This window comes from Grampus griseus (assembly GCF_964374135.1).
Source record: "Grampus griseus genome assembly, chromosome: 3".
Lineage (NCBI taxonomy): Eukaryota > Metazoa > Chordata > Mammalia > Artiodactyla > Delphinidae > Grampus > Grampus griseus.
The window spans coordinates 56,605,182-56,622,482 of NC_139019.1; the positions used below are offsets into that span (position 1 = coordinate 56,605,182).

Sequence of the window (17,301 nt, forward strand, 5' to 3'; positions counted from 1 at the left end):
ACATGCCATTAAAAATTACATGACTGAATTATTAATGGCTGGCTTAAGAAAAGCTTATTGCTCGAGGAAGTTAAATTTATAAAGTTAAATAAATCTATTCATTTATTTTATGGAAGTTTTAAACTTTCAAGAGAATTTAGAAGTGTTTTTGTTTCATTATAAGTTACTGATTGAATGATGGTAATTGAAACCAGGAAGAAATTTTTAGAGGGTGGCATAAAGAGCTCGTAGGCTCTATTGCTGTGATGGCTTGAATGGGGTTTATATGCAAGGAAACACTATCTTTTTGCCTCCTCCTGTCCTGTACCCCTGAACATTTCAATGCCAATCAGACTTTGAGAGCATACTACTAACTAGAACAAGCTTGGGTGGTTTTATTTTTTAATAAAGCATGTAAAACAGTAGTGCTGAAACAGCATATTGTGTTCAATACACCAGCTGTTCATGTCTTCCAGCCCTTTGAGGAGGGTGATCCTGTACCATGCATCAAGTGTAGGCTCTGGAGCCAGGCTCCTAAGGTTGATGTTTTGGCTTCCCCACTTCGTAGCCTTGTGTGACTTTGGCAAAGGCCTCAGTTTCCTTGATTGTGCAGTGGAGATAACAACTGCTGTCTCATGAGGTTGTGAGGATTAAATGCAAACTACTTGGAAAGCACTTAGCAGTGTTTAGTACCTAATAAACATTCAGAAAATGTTAACTGTTGCTAATATTGTTGGTGATGAGGCCAATTGTTAAAGCATTGGTTATATTCTAATATTAAATTGGTTCTTGGAAAATTTGTTAGTACTATCTACGGATTAAACTTCTTTTACGTAGATTGTATTTTTTAAAAACTTCTGGAAATTTAAATACTGTTTTACTCCCCACCCCCCCTTTTTTTTTTAGCTCAGAGGCAAGTGAAAGACATGATATAAATGAACGGCAGTTATTTGTATGTGAAGGTGATCCCATATGTTCTTTGTCCACTTAATTTTTTAATAGGATATCTTTAGTGACTAATACTTTCAGATCTGTAATTTGATGTTTATATCAGGTACCAATAAAGCTTGAGTACATTGGCCATATATAAACTAAATTAACTTAAATTAAATCAGTGGTTCTCAACCAGGTGCAGTTTTGTGTGTGTGTGTGTGTGTGTGTGTGTGTGTGTGTGTGTGTGTGTGTGTGTCCGCTGCCCAATGGGACATTTGACATTATCTGGAAACATTTTTGGTTGTCACAACTTGGAGAGGTAATACTGGCACCTATGGCCAGTGATACTGCTAAACATCTTACAGTGCACAGGACAGCACTCCTCAACAAAGAATTACCTGGCCCAAAATGTCAATAGTGCCAAGGTTGAGAAACCCTGAACTATAAATCATGGAGCTAATCCTTGGATAATCATTTATGGTATTTTTTTTCCTGGTTATAGCAAATTAATGAAATGTTACAATCAGTTTCTGAATACATTTTTAAAGTTACCGTTCTTGGTATATTTTGAAATGAAAACTACTTTAAAACTCAGTGCTGTTGTTACTTTGTTACAGATGAACCCACAAGATCTTTGAGTGGTCTAATTTTGAAGAATAACGTGAAAGCACACTTTCAGAACTTCCCAAATGGTGTAACAGACTTTATTAAGAGTGAATGTTTAAACAATATCGGTGACTCCTCTCCTTTGATTAGAGCTACTGTAGGTAAGTAATCTGTCACAATTTTGCTTATTGTGTTTTTAACTGGATTGGTTTCTGATACGGCAGACCATTTCCATTGGAATTTTTATCATCCATTTCATGTTGAATTGTGATGGGGAAAATTTTTCATTGCTGCTTTTGAAATAATGTTACTAAAAGCTCTCTTAATCCAGTGAGACCAGGTTCACTAGTAGTTGCTTAATCAAAGTTGGTTACAGTGGGGCATTAACAAGTGATATTCATCTAGGACTGCTGTTTTTTCTGTGGGTTCCTTAATTAATGTCTTAATGTCTTAATGTCTTCCTTGTGTCATACATGGGGTATAATTTCCAATTTCACTTTCTTTTACATGTGAAGAAAAACTTCTTTGTAAAACATCTTCCGTGCAGGACCTTAGATTTTCACTATATCCCCCCCTTGTTTTTAATTCATATTTGCCTTGTCTGTACCTAATTACAGTAATTTTTGAGTCTTTTTCAGTGTTCAACTTGTTTTTAGTGAAAGAACAACTTTCTACCATTTTATGAAAGACTGTTAAAATGCTTAGTTCATAGTAACTGGAATAAGTAGGTTTGGGAGCCAATACAACTGACTGTGGGTAAGCACACACATCATCTGGTAGAAGTGGAAATAGACATGTACTGCACAATAGCCCACCAATGGGTAGATTCCATATGCCATGGGGTTTCAGCAGCTATGTTTCACAAGGACCTGGAAAGCTTCTGTTCCTCTGGCAGGTTGGTTAAGTGGAATTCAGTTAAGAACCTCCAGTCATTTTCATTAAAAGTTCTCTGCCTTTGTATATTTTGTCTCATGGTAGGTTTGAAAAGTCCCCAGTTCATCTCTTATTCACAAAGCAGAGGCTCTGTAACTTCCCTCCAAATATTAAATATTGCCATTATTAACGCTGATTTTTTTGTTTTGTTTTGTTTTGTTTTTGCGGTACGCGGGCCTCTCACTGTTGTGGCCTCTCCCGTTGTGGAGCACAGGCTCCGGACGCGCAGGCCCATCGGCCATGGCTCACGGGCCCAGCTGCTCCGCGGCATGTGGGATCTTCCCGGACCGGGGCACGAACCCGTGTCCCCTACATCGGCAGGCGGACTCTCAACCACTGCGCCACCAGGGAAGCCCAACGCTGATTTTTAAATAGGATATGTAGAGGGCATTTATAATTTGAGGAAAGGGTCTCCCTAGGTTATTCTCATGGACCCTCATATACTCCTGATTTTCTACCAGACTCTTGACAGTGGTAAAATGGATGGTGTACCAGTGTATACCAGTCTTCTTAAAATTTTTTTAATCTTAACAGTACATATGGTAAATCTTGCCAAGGAAGTGTATTGGGAAGGACCACATTTCAGTGACTGGTAATCAATTAGAGAGTTGTAAAATTGTTTCTTCTTGTTAAAGAATGTATGGTTTGTAATTTTATTATTTCAGTGAACATCCTTTTATGTATTTCATACACAGGTGAGAAAGTTTCTATAGAATTCATTCGTAGAAGTGGTATTACTGGGTCAGAGTGTGTTTTTTAAACATTTAAAATTTTAATAGGTATTGCCAAGCACATCAGTTTTCACTCCCATCTTTGTTGAAACACTGAGAATTACAATTTTTCACTTTTTGCAACTGCGTTGGCATTAGAATATTTTTTGAGAGTGGATGAGATTATATGGGGCCAAATTAATTTGAATTTGTCAGTCTGTCAACATTCTTTAATATTCTCTCAGCAGAAGTCATGAATGTCAGCAGACTCTTAGTACCAAGTTTTAGTTTGTGTTTAATTTTTATTATTGCTTGTTTTAAGACATGTTTGGTTTCCTTTAGGCAGATCCAGAAATTTCTCTTTCCCTCAATTCTTTCATGTTTTAACTTCAGGAAAGAATACATGGCAAGAAGGAACAGATCTATTAGTCTCGCTGCTTTTTGATCTTACCAGAAGGCCACTTAATTGTACGGGTTATATCTTAAAAATGCTATCATTTTAAGACCCTTACCATGTAATTTAATTTTTTTAGTGGAGAGTAAATCTTGGCTAACAACTTTACTCTTTACATTTTTTAACTCTTTACCATTGGGAGCAACCTTCTCAAAACTAACAATGGAAAACTTAAAGAGAATTTATATACACAGACAGTAGAATTTGCTGTTCAATAATAATTATTGAGTATTTACTATATGCCTGGCATTTTGTGTGCCTATCTCACTGAATTCTCAAAATAACTATGAAGAGAGAACTTTTTCTCTTCTTTTAAATTTTTTTTACAGAGTAAAAAATAGAGTATTTTGAATTACATATTATTTGCCTACTGTTTATACTCTTAATTAAGGTGCTAAAAGATCTGTAATCACCAGGCATATTACATTATGTTACTAATACTAAATTTACTAAGGCAGAGAAAATACACAAAATTTTTGTGTTACATACATATTTCTGTATTTGCATGATCCTTAGCTATTACAGCTAAGCCACATAGCACAGTTGAAATAATCCAGTCAGAGTGACATGATCAGTCATCCTGTGCCAGTAGCCTCCATGATCCAAGATCACTTTGCCAGTGATTCATCCTTGGAATGTTCTGGGCTAATGGCTCATCTACTTTTTCTCTCCCTGCCTTGAGTCATGGCTTTGATCCTAGGTTAAGTCAGAGAGCTGTTCTTACCTCTTTTATGTGTTTTTATTTGATCTAACAGACTCATACTCATCACCCAGTGATAAGTGCTGCTAATAACATTTTGGTGTATTTCTTTCTACTCTTTTGTATATAATTTTTATAAAATAGGGGTAATTTTAATTAGTAGACCTATTGTTGGAGAAGAGCAGGTTGTAGTCTTTTGTACAGGTACTTGTTAAAAATACAAAGGGGGAAAAAAAATACAAAGAGGGTGAAGTGTTGGCAAGCAGGATTAGAAATGGATCTGATTTATGTTGGAGTTTCCACAGATGTACTGTGGTGATACAGTGATCCGTGGTGAATGTTACTGTTGACATGGTTTGCAAGTCGTACACTGATTTGGAACATTTAAACTGTATGTGTGTGTGTGTGTGTGTGTGTGTGCGCGCGCGCACGTGCAAACGTGAGCACTCACATTGGCTTGTGGTGGTTCACAAGGCAGTATCTAACATAATGCAGGCAGATTTCCTAAAGGGGTGTGTTTTCTTTCAAGGTATTTTGATTACAACTATAGCCTCCAAGGGAGAATTGCAGAATTGGCCTGACCTCTTACCAAAACTCTGTAGCCTGTTGGATTCTGAAGATTACAACACTTGTGAAGTAAGGATTTTTGCTTCATATATAATTTTTCTTTTCTATTTTTCTTTTCATGTTTATTAGTAATATTGAGAAAAAATAATTCCTCTGAAACATATAACTTCAAAACTTAGAAGCCTAAAGTTACCTTTTTGTTTTCTGTTAGTGATCGTGTATCTTACTGTTTAAAGACCGTTAAGTTATAAAACCTCTTTACTATATTTCCTACAAGGAAATATCTTCTGTTTTTTGTATTTTAAAACTATTCTTGTGTGTGTGTGTATATGTAATCAGCAGAGCAATTGTCAAGCTTAATCAGGTGAAGTAGTATTTTTTGAAGATGGACTTAATTAAATTTACCAAATTCCCAGACTGTGGGTACATTTTCAGTGTCTCTAAGTTGTTTTTGTGCCTCTTGTTGTATGGTATGTCTGAGGTATATGTAGTATAGTTTTTTGTTTGTTTGTTTGCGGTACACGGGCCTCTCCCGTTGCGGAGCACAGGCTCAGCGGCCATGGCTCACGGGCCCAGCCGCTCCGCGGCATGTGGGATCTTCCCGGACCGGAGCACAAACCCATGTCCCCTGCATCGGCAGGCGGACTCTCAACCACTGCGCCACCAGGGAAGCCCTGTAGTATCGTTTTAATTATATATTAATTATAATCTCTTGTTTGCCACTGATCAAATGAGTAACAACCTTTCCATTTGGGGAAATGAAAGGGAATCTGTATGGATTTTTTTCCTATAATTTCTTAATGAGTACCTTAACCATTTCTTTCATTAGCAGGCTTCCAGTTTGGATAGAAATCTGTTTTAAATAGAAATCATTTTAGGTGTTTTGCCTCTCTTAAGGCAGTGACTTATCTCCCTCTCAAAAAAGAGCAAGGCTTGGAGGCAGGGCAGGTACAAAAATAACCTAATAAAAAGGAATCAGGTGGTCTTTTTGACTTAACATTTTGTTGTCAGATCTGACTTGGGGAAGAGAGGACCAGGGAGAGGGAAAGCTAGCAAAAAGGAATCTTAAAAAGTCACTCTTCTCCCTCCCTCAAAGAAAAAGAAAACAACCTTGCATTCTCATATATACATTTTCTAGTAATGCCTTGGAAGGTTACAGAAAAACTAAAATAATAATATTTAGCCATCAGGTAACAGTTGATTAAAATTTAAATAGTGCTTTGGTATAATGATAACATAAAAGGAAGCCAAAATTTTAAGCAAGCACTTTCCAAGAATAAAAAGTTTAAACTGATAATCATGAAATTGTGGAGCTACTAAGTCATACAGGATTCTTAAATTAACCTGTAGTGTAGAGAATAAGTCCCAAGATGCTGCTGATAGAATTATAAGCAGAGTAAAGTAGGTGGTTGAGGTAACTGGTAGGTTAGATATTATATACAGGAGCTCTCTAGGTAAGCCACTTGGTTGTAAAGTGGTTGTAGGGGAAATTACCAAATTGAATTGCCTGCCCTTTTAACAACTTTTGTCAATGAATGGTTTACATATAAATAATTTTTTGATGATAATTAAGACCTCCATTTGTGCTTCAAACAGAGAAGTGGTACAATGGTTAAATGCACTTATGCATAAACATAGAGTTTTACATTGTTTTAACAAACTGGTATTTAATAAGAGAAAAATTACTGTTGACGTAAAATTGGCAAGAATACTGCAGAAGTTAAGTTTTTAAATTAGATGATATTATTTACAGTCCCTGACGATCAAAATTCTAATTCTAAGACATTTAATGCTAAAATTAAAATGTACCATTATATTTAAACTGAGGTTTTAAATAACTCAGTGGTATAATAAATTTCTTTTATAGCTGATGATTAAATGTATGGATTTTATAATGCAGGTTTTATGCAAACTGGGAACATTAATCCATACAAATTAGTGAATATTCCTCAGTTTGCTTTTAAAATGGCTTCATTTTTAATTCTAATCATTGAAATGTCTTTTACAGGGAGCATTTGGTGCCCTTCAGAAGATTTGTGAAGATTCTGCTGAGATTTTAGATAGTGATGTTTTAGATCGTCCTCTCAACATCATGATTCCTAAATTTTTACAGTTCTTCAAGCACAGTAGTCCAAAAATAAGGTATCTATACAGCCAATATTAAATTAATTTATAAACGGATACGAACCTGACCACTCCCTTATTTTGCACTACCTAGTGTTTTTGCGATTGGCAGAAGATAACTGGCTGTTCTATAGAGGTGGACTTGATAATTGAAATCTACTCCTCTAATGACAGCCTGTGAAATGTCACTCTGCTGAAATTTTCGTTAACTATGACACTTCTCCACCATCTGCATGGTTAATTACATTTATAATGGTTAACAGTCAGGCTTTTAAAGTCCTTTGTGTGAGGCTGAAATTCAGTGTGTTGCAGAGCTTGTCGGGGTTGACACATACTGTGGAAAAATAGCGAGCATAAGGGGTTAGGTAGTGATTCACAGGTGTGTTATGCAGCACATTCTTTGTAACAGGCAGCAATTGTGCAGAAACCCTGAACAAAGTAAAGTAGCAAGGCTTTCTGAACGATCAAAGCCAAGATCACTTAAGAGGGAACAACAGTACAAAGTCCCTGGAGTTAGGAAGAAACCTTTTAGGGTGACAGAAGAAAACGATTTTGTAGCACAGTAGGAAATGAAGCTAGAGGGGTAGGGAGTAGCACATTACAGGGGCGTGTTTACGCCAGTAATCGGCACGCTGTGACCCGTGTGGCCAAATTCAGGCGTGACTTATGAGCTACAAATGATTCCATAGTTTAAAAGGTTGAAGTGGGTGGGTGTGTAGTAAAGCTGCCACAGAGGTCTTAGGTGGCCCACAAAGCTTAAAATATTTACCTTTTGACGTTTGGCAGGAAAAGTAGATTCCTACTGGAGCAATCTGAACAAGGATATTATGTGATCTTATATGTGTGTCAAACAGGTAGTGGGGTTTTGCATAATGGAAATTGGGAAACCAGTTAGAGCCTCTTGACATAGTCCCGATGGGAGATTATGGTTTGGACTAGAGGAGAAGTGGAGGTAGTAAGTGATTAGATTATGGGTATATTTTTAACAGTAGTGCCATTAAGAATTGCTATGGGATTAGATTAGGTATGTCAGAACACATAGGCTGTAGAACAGTCCGCATTTTCAGTTTCAGAAGGAATGCATACCCATTATTTTAAAATCTAAAATAATTCCCATTATGTCCCCATCCAACCTCACACTCTTGAGAGCGAACATGTCCTTCCAGACGCTTTTCCACTTTCTTAGTAGCGTTAACATATTGCTCCACAACCTGCATTTTTCACTTAACACGGAAAGAATGTGAAGGATATGTTCAATACATAGGGAATTTTGACTCATTCTTTTTAGGGTGTGTGTGTGTGTGTGTGTGTGTGTGTGCGCGCGCGCGCATGTGCACGCGTGGCTGTACATACACTGTAATATTATTATGGAGGAACGTTTAAATTCTTGCCAGTCTTCTGTAAATGGAGCAGAGCTTCTTCAATTAGTGTATTTTGAATTTTGTTTCTAGGTCTCATGCTGTTGCCTGTGTCAATCAGTTTATCATCAGTAGAACTCAAGCTCTGATGTTGCATATTGATTCCTTTATTGAGGTAAGATTTGTCCTCCCCCCACCCCACCTTATTTTTGAGGAGGTTAGAAACTGTTCATTGCATGTAGTTTTATTTTATAAATACGATAATTTATAATTATGAGCTGTCAATATTTAAATTATTTCTGATAGTATTAAAATTGGGTACAGTATAAACTTTGTGATTCTCGTTAACTGAAAATAAAAGTACTTTTCCTCTCACTGAGTTTTCTACTTGTGCAAACATTGATTATGGTATGTCTGTGTTTAATATCTTGATTATAAAAATTTCTACCTCAATATACTGTTCAAATTGCATATGGACATTAAATCTCCCAGCTCATTTGTGATATTAGAAACATGAAGAGGTTGAATAAACTTAATTTGATAAAGAATCTGAAGGTATAAATTAAAAGGATAGTACTTCTCTTTTTCCATTGGTTTTCAGTGTAAAATGAGAAGTTTCGGGGGGAAAATTGGCTGTTAAAGCTCAGCGAGCATTTCTAATGGTACTTTTTAACTTTTTGATAAAAGCAGAAAGACAACAGGAGCATAGTTTTTTGGCCATTGAATCCTAAGCAGTAGAATTTCTTTTCAGAACTTCTGCTTGATAACAGCGATTGTGAAAGGATTATTAAAGTTCCTTTAGCACTTCACTTTTATTTTCATCAAATGAAATTTAAATAGTCTATTCCTTTTCAGCTCTTCTTTAAAAAAAAAAAGTCCTTCAGAGACCATATTTCTGGTATTCCTGTTGGGAAATTACAAGAAAGAAGTGGGGGAAATTATGTCTTTTTTTTCTCATCACTTAAATTGACAAGCTTCTTCTAAACATCTTTTACCAATAGACTACAAGTAGTAGCCATTAGAATCCTCAAGCCATTTGAAAATTGAAATGAAAACATGCATCTTAAATACATTTTACTGAATACATACTGTGACTCAGGCACTGTGCTTGGTGGTAAGGATACATAAAGAAATTTTATGCTTCAAGGTGTTTTCAGTCTAGTTTGGTATAGAGGGTAGTGGACAGTATTAGAAGTCTGGAGTAAGACTGCCTGTGTTCAAATCCCAGCTCCACAGCTTAGTAGCTTGTTAACCTTGGGCACCTTATTTAACTGGTATTTTCAGTTTTTATAAAATAAAGCTAATAATAGACTTACCTTGTTGGATTGTTAAAAAAGGTATTGGCTAAAAATAAATTGGAACAGTGCCTGCTACAAAGTAAGCACTCCACATGCTAGCTACTGCTATTATTTTTAGAAGCAGTAGTAGTTTTTATTGTAATTATAACAACATTAGTGTTCTTCTCTCGTGACTTATTAAAGAGAACAGTAATAGACATACCAGCATCTTATACAGAAATATAATTTAGAATAAAATAAATTCTTTCTGAAAATAAAAATTCCACAGGTCCATACTCAGCAAGTGGAACAAGAACGTTTCCTGACATTTAATGATATTTTCCATTAGCGTTAAATACCATATTAACACTTCTGTGCTACTTGGTAATCCAGTAAGATTCACCCAGTTCTTCATCCTGTAAGAGTAGTAAACCTCCAGAGGAGGCGCCTGACACATGGTAGGCTCTCAGTAACTATTTGCTAAATCAATAACTGGTTAGTTTTCTTCAGTCACCAGTGTTTTTATCGGGGGCTGAAATCATGCCTGCTACATGTGCTGGTACTGATGAAAAGTGTATTGGTTACTAATACTTGGCTATAACATACCTTGGCAAAGCTGGGTATTCATACTTAAGAGAACATCATATTTCACAAAGGATTTATATGCACAGCACCTGCTGGAAAAACCGTATTCTTTCTGACCATATAAAATTAAAAGAGCAACTACAGAGTTTTGAAAGCCTCAGAAGTAGAGATAGGACTTGGAGAAATGAAAGTTTTAAAAATGCTACTACAACAGTACTTCACATATTGTCACATTTGATATTTAAATTTTTCCATTGTCTTACCCGTTTCTTGTAATATGATTTCAGGTTCATCTCTCTGGAGATGTTTCTGTGGTCCTGGGAAGAGACAATGAGACGCATTGGATTTTACTTAATTATTTTAATCCTCTTTTTACTGCTTTCAATATGTGTGTGTATGTTGTGTGTAAATAAAGTAAAACCTCAGGAGTGAGATAGGGAAGGCTTAATTGTTTTTTCTTCTGACATCTCCACTTGAACCTCTGCAACAGACAGCTTTTTCTAGTGGAGGCTTGTTGGTATAATGAAATGAGTGTGGACTCACCCATGATTTTGTGAAAACCAAATTCAGATTCCCCCACTTGCTAGCAAGTTATATAACGTCTAAACTTGTAAAATTGAGTAGCAGCATCTTAGAGTTGAGAAGGTTAATTGAAACAGTATTGTTCATTCCCACTTTTTTTTTAAACCTTGTAGAGAAACTTAACAGCATAAAGCATAAGATCGATTGCTACTATTACCATTTTTTCAATAGTTGACTCAGTGAACGACAGCAGTTTAGGGTCACATTGTTGGAAACTCAGTGTATATTTCCCAATTGTTGGTGCTTTTATAGAATGTATGCCTATTAAGAATCAGTATTGGTAGGAATAATCTCTTAACAGACAGTAATTTTGAAGAGTAAATCAAACTGTATTTTAATGATTATCTCTAATTCTGGGTGATCTGGGTGAATGCTCCTATGTCCTAGTGACATGGTTTTATTCTCATAAACTAAAGATTACTTCAAGATGCAACCACTCATACTCCGAAAAATGGCTTTAGATCATTTACCAAAATCCTAGTTTTTGGCAGTTATCATCCTGCGTCTGTCTTACTTTATAATCTAATGCTATAAAGTATTAGTAGGGCCAGTTAATTCATAAGCCTTTATCTGTACAGTATCTTCTTAGGGTTTCTTTAAATGTTGCCACCTTGCAGATTATTGGTTGTTATGTATAAATCTTTCTAGTATGTTGGAATACTTAACTAGAAGAAAATATTTCTTGTGCAATAGAATCTCTTTGCATTGGCTGGTGATGAAGAACCAGAGGTACGGAAAAATGTGTGCCGGGCACTTGTGATGTTGCTTGAAGTTCGAATGGATCGCCTGCTTCCTCACATGCATAATATAGTTGAGGTAATACAAGCAGTTTAAAGGCTTTCTCCTCATCTTCCCCTCAAGAAAAATCTTGGGCACAAAACGTGTAGTGTGAAGCCACTGTCTTCCAATTTATTTGTCACATTTGTTGCGGGGGGGGGACTATAAAAATTAGTTATCATCTTAAAGTTAAAAATTATCTTTATGGCGATCTTTCTTTCATGAGATATAAGATGTTATAGAGGCGAATGTTGTTTAAAGGAGTAGATAGCTTTTAACCAGTGTAACTAAGAAATATTTAGGTTATTTGTATTTATTTGATATGGGTTAGGCTAATAAAACTATAATACTTAAAAGAGTTTGTTTTTGACCCGTTAACTGGTAAATTGATCTGATCAACTTTTGATTTATGGTAACAGTGGTAACAATTTCTGAATAGAAAATACGTAACCATTATAGTGAGTTCTAGCAGACCATTTAGATTTTAAAAGGCTCTCTTTCAGTCCTTACGTGATTAAAATAATTTTACTAGGATATTGTAAGTATGTTGAGCACAGATAGTTGTAATTAAAGGAAGGAATACATAATAACATAATTATTATTAGGACAAAGTAATTTGTTGGGCAATACTCATTATTGCTACAGTCATACCTAGTTTTCATATTGCTGAATATAGTTGTACTTAAAGGATGGCATCTAAGACCAGTTAGAAGAAGGCTAGCATTCATGATGTTCAGTAACTCCCTTTCTAAAACATTAGGAAAGGTAGTTGTAGTGATACGGATATGTAGAAGCAAAAGATGGGGATAAATTACTTTCCCTCTGATAAAGATATTCTCTCTGTAAAGTGTTTAGAAGAATCAGGTGAGGTTGGTTGAGAGTTTAGTGAGAGTTTGGGGTTAACCAGAAAGTTAAGAAAGACATATAATCATTTGCCACGTCACAGCTGGGGAACCTAATTTACAAGGCTACAGTTCTTTCTTCAGCAATACCCAGCATAGTAGTAGAACATGGTAGGGGCTAGCCTGTCACAGCAGTTGTGTTGCTGTATTTTGATGTGTGAGATGTTTCATTCAAGAATTCATCACTTGACCCCAGATTCAGTCCCAGGTACATTGGGAATTCATGCCTTTGATTATGTTTATTTTGTTTTTGCATGTAAGGTTTTTTTTGGGGGGGGGGTGGCCACGCTGTGCACCTTGCGGAATCTTAGTTTCCTGACCAGGGATCGAGCCCAGGGCCCTGGCAGTGAGAGCGCCAAGTCCTAACCACTGGGCTGCAGGGAATTCCCGGTATGTTAGATTTTTAAAAGAAGGGTAGATTTGGATAGATTTGGAGATCAGAAATGTACCTCCAACTTAAGAGTGAATTTGGCTTGGTATGTTCAAAGGACATGAAGGACATGATAAACCTATTTTATTGGCAAATAGAAATTATATAGTTGACAAATGCCACTACTTTTTTCCAAATTAAAAAAAAATTAATTTTTGTAATTGTATAATATCTATATATCTTTTTAAATATGTGGAAGTATATACAGTTGACCCTTGAACAACACAGGTTTGAACTTCATGGGTCTACTCATTCCCAGATTTCTTTTTACTAAATATGTACTGCAGTACTACACAACCCAAGATTGGTTGAATCTGCAGATGAGGAACTGGATACAGAGGAACCGTATATATAGAAGGTTGGCTATAAGTTACAGGTGGATTTTTGACTGCTTGGAGGGTTGGCATGCCAACCTCACTGTTCAAGGGGTAATTGTAATTATAAGACAGCTTGGGTGGTTATGTTATAAAAATGATTGTCCATTTTATGAACAGTTTAATGGTGTTTTTTATTTTGATGCATCTATGAAGACAGTGTTTGAATATTAATACTTTTTAAAAATCTCAGTGGTTTCATGAAACAATATACGCCTATATAGAAGCAGATAAATATGAATTGGACACTTTACATTAGGCAACATTCTAAAGCAGTAGTGCTTAAGTTTGGCTGCTTTTCAGAATTGATTAGGAAGCTTTTTTTAAAAAATCCAAAGCCTAAGTCGAGAACCACTGTAAAAGTGCAAGACCCATAGTAAAGGACCGTTAACTTGCTGAAATTAGATTAGTTTTATTTTAATTGTATGATTTAAACTGATTAATACTAAGCCTCCTTTGTTTACAGTACATGCTGCAGAGGACCCAAGATCAAGATGAAAATGTGGCTTTAGAAGCCTGCGAATTTTGGCTCACTTTGGCTGAGCAGCCAATATGCAAAGATGTACTCATGAGGCATCTTCCCAAGTAAGTGTTCCTTCTTACAGATACTCCCTTGTTAAATTTAGCAGTGATTCCTCATTTTCATATTTTTAGGTTACATTCTTATGCCATCAGGTAATGAAGTTCTAAAGAAGTCAGACTTAATTTTACCGATGCTATAAGTAAAGACATTTTTAAAGAAGCAGTTACTTTTGTTTTCTAAATTACATGAGGGTGGTTTATGCTGAATTATAACTAATTTTGGATAATCCATGGCACAATTTTTTATAATCTTATAATTTGACTATGGGGTCTCGTGGATTTCCTACTAGTTGTGATGCTATGCAATTTTTGGTCAATCTATTGTTACGCCTATTTTTAACCCAGTGAATGCTGTTAAATCAGTTATTTTTTTTAATATATTTTTTCCAGTCTTATTGAGATAAGTTGAATTTGATATAAAACAGCATATTAGTTTTACGTGTACAACATAATGATTTCATATATTAAAGTCAGTTACTTTAAAAAGTAATGCTCATGTTCTTTTGAAAATAAAGAAAATACAGGCTCATAAAAGAAAATTAACATGTAGAAAACTTAAAATGTCTTGGATTTCCACCCCCTTGAGTCATCATTGTTAGTATTTTTGGTGTGTTGTCTTTTAATGTTTTTCTCTGTTAGTACCATATACCAAATGTGATATATTCAGAGTGTTTTGGGAAGAAATAAATTTGGTAGTATGTACGTGACATCTGGCTATAGTTGATGCTTAAATATTTGATTTTACTATTTTGTGGTTGGCTCTTTTCAGTTATTGTAAGTTGTGCACTTTCCTCCATGTCATTAGTCTTTAAACTTTCAGTACTGTTCCATCATGGTGTGTGTACCATGTATATATAATCGACTCTTCTTCTTTTGTTGAATGTTTAGTTGTTTGCCCTTTTTTTTTTTTTAACTCATAAATAATCCTGGACTGAGCATCTTTCTTTGTCCATAAGTAGTGATTTCTTTCAAGTAGAGTTCTTAGAAGTAATTTTTACCAAGGTCAAAGGGCCTGAGCATTTTAAAGCGTCTTCATAAATATTCCACATAGTTCTCTAGGGAAGTTATACCAGTTTACACCCCACCAGCAGGGTCCCATCTTGTCACAACTTTTGCAATCCATTAATCATAATTTTTCCAGTCTTAGCCCTCTGGATGAGCAAAAAACAAAACCGTTTGTTTTAATATGTTGTTGTATTAGTGGAGTCACATTTTTTTCAGAAGTTAGGGTACTTGGATATTCTTATTTTCATGTAGTCAGTTAAGTTCCTTTTCTTTTCCAATAAATTCTTTCCCTACCGAGAAAACAAAGCCACTTATGTCTTATTCCAGTCAATCTAGAATTTATTTGGGAGTAAAGTGCAAGGTGATGTGCTAAATGGATTTTTCCCCCCTTAGGAAATTCATATATTAATTATTCTCTTCTCCCTGATTTGAGATTGCAGTTTTATGATATGCTTGTTTCTTACCATAGGATCATATAATCCTAAAAGTTATATAAACAGACATTCTTATAAAACTGAAGAGATTTTATTAATGAAAACCTAAGCTGTAACATTAGGAGATGATAAGAGCAGTTATAGGTTGGTGGTCTCTTTTATTACCCTAATAAAATCTAAACATTGGTAAGCAATGAAGAACTTGGTAGCAGGCTAAAAGATCAGCAGTTCCCATTTAGTTGTGTGCTATGTGCGAACATTAAACAACCCATTCCAGTGATAAATGGATTTGATTTATATGTCTTCCAAACCACTGGTTTGGGAACCATTTTTAGATTAAACAAGACTGCTTTTATTTTTGGTTCAAATAGTGTATTGTGAGGATGGGAAAATACCAACATCAGTCTGATCCGGAGATTAAAAACACAGTAAAAGAACTGTTTTTCCTAGATCTGTTAACCAGATTCTTGTTTAGTATGAGCAAAAAATGTTTGCTGAGGAATCAAAATTGTTAATGTGATGAGATCTTTCTTATTAAAATGAATTCACATAGAAAGCATTAAGGTAATAAAGAGTAAGGTTAAACTCTTTTATCTTTCTGGGCTGTGTCGTGTATTCTTGTTTTTTCTTTTCCTTTTTCTGTTTTTTTTTTGTTTTTTTTGTGTTTTTTTTTTTAGCCAGTACTATGCTCTATTGATTATTGAACATTTGCTAATATATTTTGTTATCTGGTAGAACGGGTCTTCTTTTTTTCCCCTGAATTATTTTTTTTCCACCTTTATTCTTGTACATTAATATCTCCTGGGGCTTATTTATGAATTAATCCATGTAAAACAACTAACCCAGTGCTTGGCATATACTTAAGTACTCAGTAAACACTCATTGTTGGTATTAACATCATTGCCTTTCCATGATGTTGCGTTAAAATTCTCTTCTTGTTTTCTACATGAGGCTTCAGGAGAAAGCTTCTTAAGAGTTAGATTTGTTAAAAAATAATGATCTGCTTTGTATGACTGGAATTTGTCAGACACATGCCATATTGCCACGTGGTCACAGTTAACTCCAATATCTCTTTCCTACCTCACTTTTTGACTTTCCCCGCCTTATCAGTCCCCTATTTCCTACACATCTTCTTATTCTTTCTCTATCTGGCACAGATATCATGATCCACAAATCAACAGTACTGACCATAAACCTCCAGCTGCCCCCTGCTCTGGATTAATCGAACTGTCTTTGCTACTTCTTAAATACTGTTGGGAAAAGTTACACTGCTAGGAGGATTGGTGGCTATAGAAATCCATGGTCTTCAACATCAAGTGGACCCTTCATACCATCTGCCAATTTTTCCTGTTCCAGATCAGCTTTTATCTTCCATTCACCAGAGCAACTATTTGATACCTTTATCACTCTTTTGAAGTTCTCTTCATTCAATTTGAGCACTTCTGCTTTGTAGGGAAAACAGGTGACCCTTCACGTTTTCCCCAAAACTTATAGATACATTTTCATGTGAATTATCTTCTTCCTAACCAGGCTTTCTATTTATGGTCTTGGATAGCATAATTTTTTTCTTATCCTTAGGGACCTCACTCTATCAAATAGATAAATTCTCTCTTTAAACTTTTCCCTCTCTGCTGCCTTAACTTTTTAGCTTGCTGCAGTTTCTTTCATCTTAAAAAGATTCAAACAATAGATGGGGCTCACTGTCTTTACTTCTTTACCTCACCTCAGGTGAACTCTTCAATATTTTATGGTCTGCCATCCATCCTCATCATTTTCGTGAAATTATTGACAGATATCATAAATGATTTAACTGTTGGTGATCCAGATGGAGTTGGTTCTCTTGCAAGATCCCTGTAGCTTACACAGTATGGTTCTGTGTATTATAATTTTATTTAGTTATGGTATACTAGCTATAATGTTGAATTACTACCGTTAATCTATTTTAGAATTTAGAAGGACTTTGAACATGAAAGTTTGGGTTGCTCATAT

At 35.4% G+C, this 17,301-nt stretch overlaps 2 protein-coding genes across 2 annotated transcripts in view; both read left to right on the forward strand.

Annotated features, from left to right (window-relative positions):
* LOC309819559 (transportin-1-like) overlaps nt 1-7,046 on the forward strand; it is a gene marked incomplete at its 3' end in the record, with an annotated part of 46,284 nt that extends 39,238 nt beyond the window's left edge. Inside the window, exons 4-6 of the mRNA XM_082649834.1 lie at nt 1,530-1,679; nt 4,845-4,951; nt 6,891-7,046. Coding sequence (XP_082505960.1) covers nt 1,530-1,679; nt 4,845-4,951; nt 6,891-7,046 — 413 coding nt within the window. The remainder of the gene's footprint in view (nt 1-1,529; nt 1,680-4,844; nt 4,952-6,890) is intronic.
* Nucleotides 7,047-8,877: 1,831 nt separating this feature from the next.
* LOC309819825 (transportin-1-like) overlaps nt 8,878-17,301 on the forward strand; it is a gene marked incomplete at its 5' end in the record, with an annotated part of 42,575 nt that continues 34,151 nt past the window's right edge. The window contains 3 exons of the mRNA XM_082650292.1: nt 8,878-8,919; nt 11,502-11,624; nt 13,758-13,876. Of these exons, the coding sequence (XP_082506418.1) occupies nt 8,878-8,919; nt 11,502-11,624; nt 13,758-13,876 (284 nt within the window). The remainder of the gene's footprint in view (nt 8,920-11,501; nt 11,625-13,757; nt 13,877-17,301) is intronic.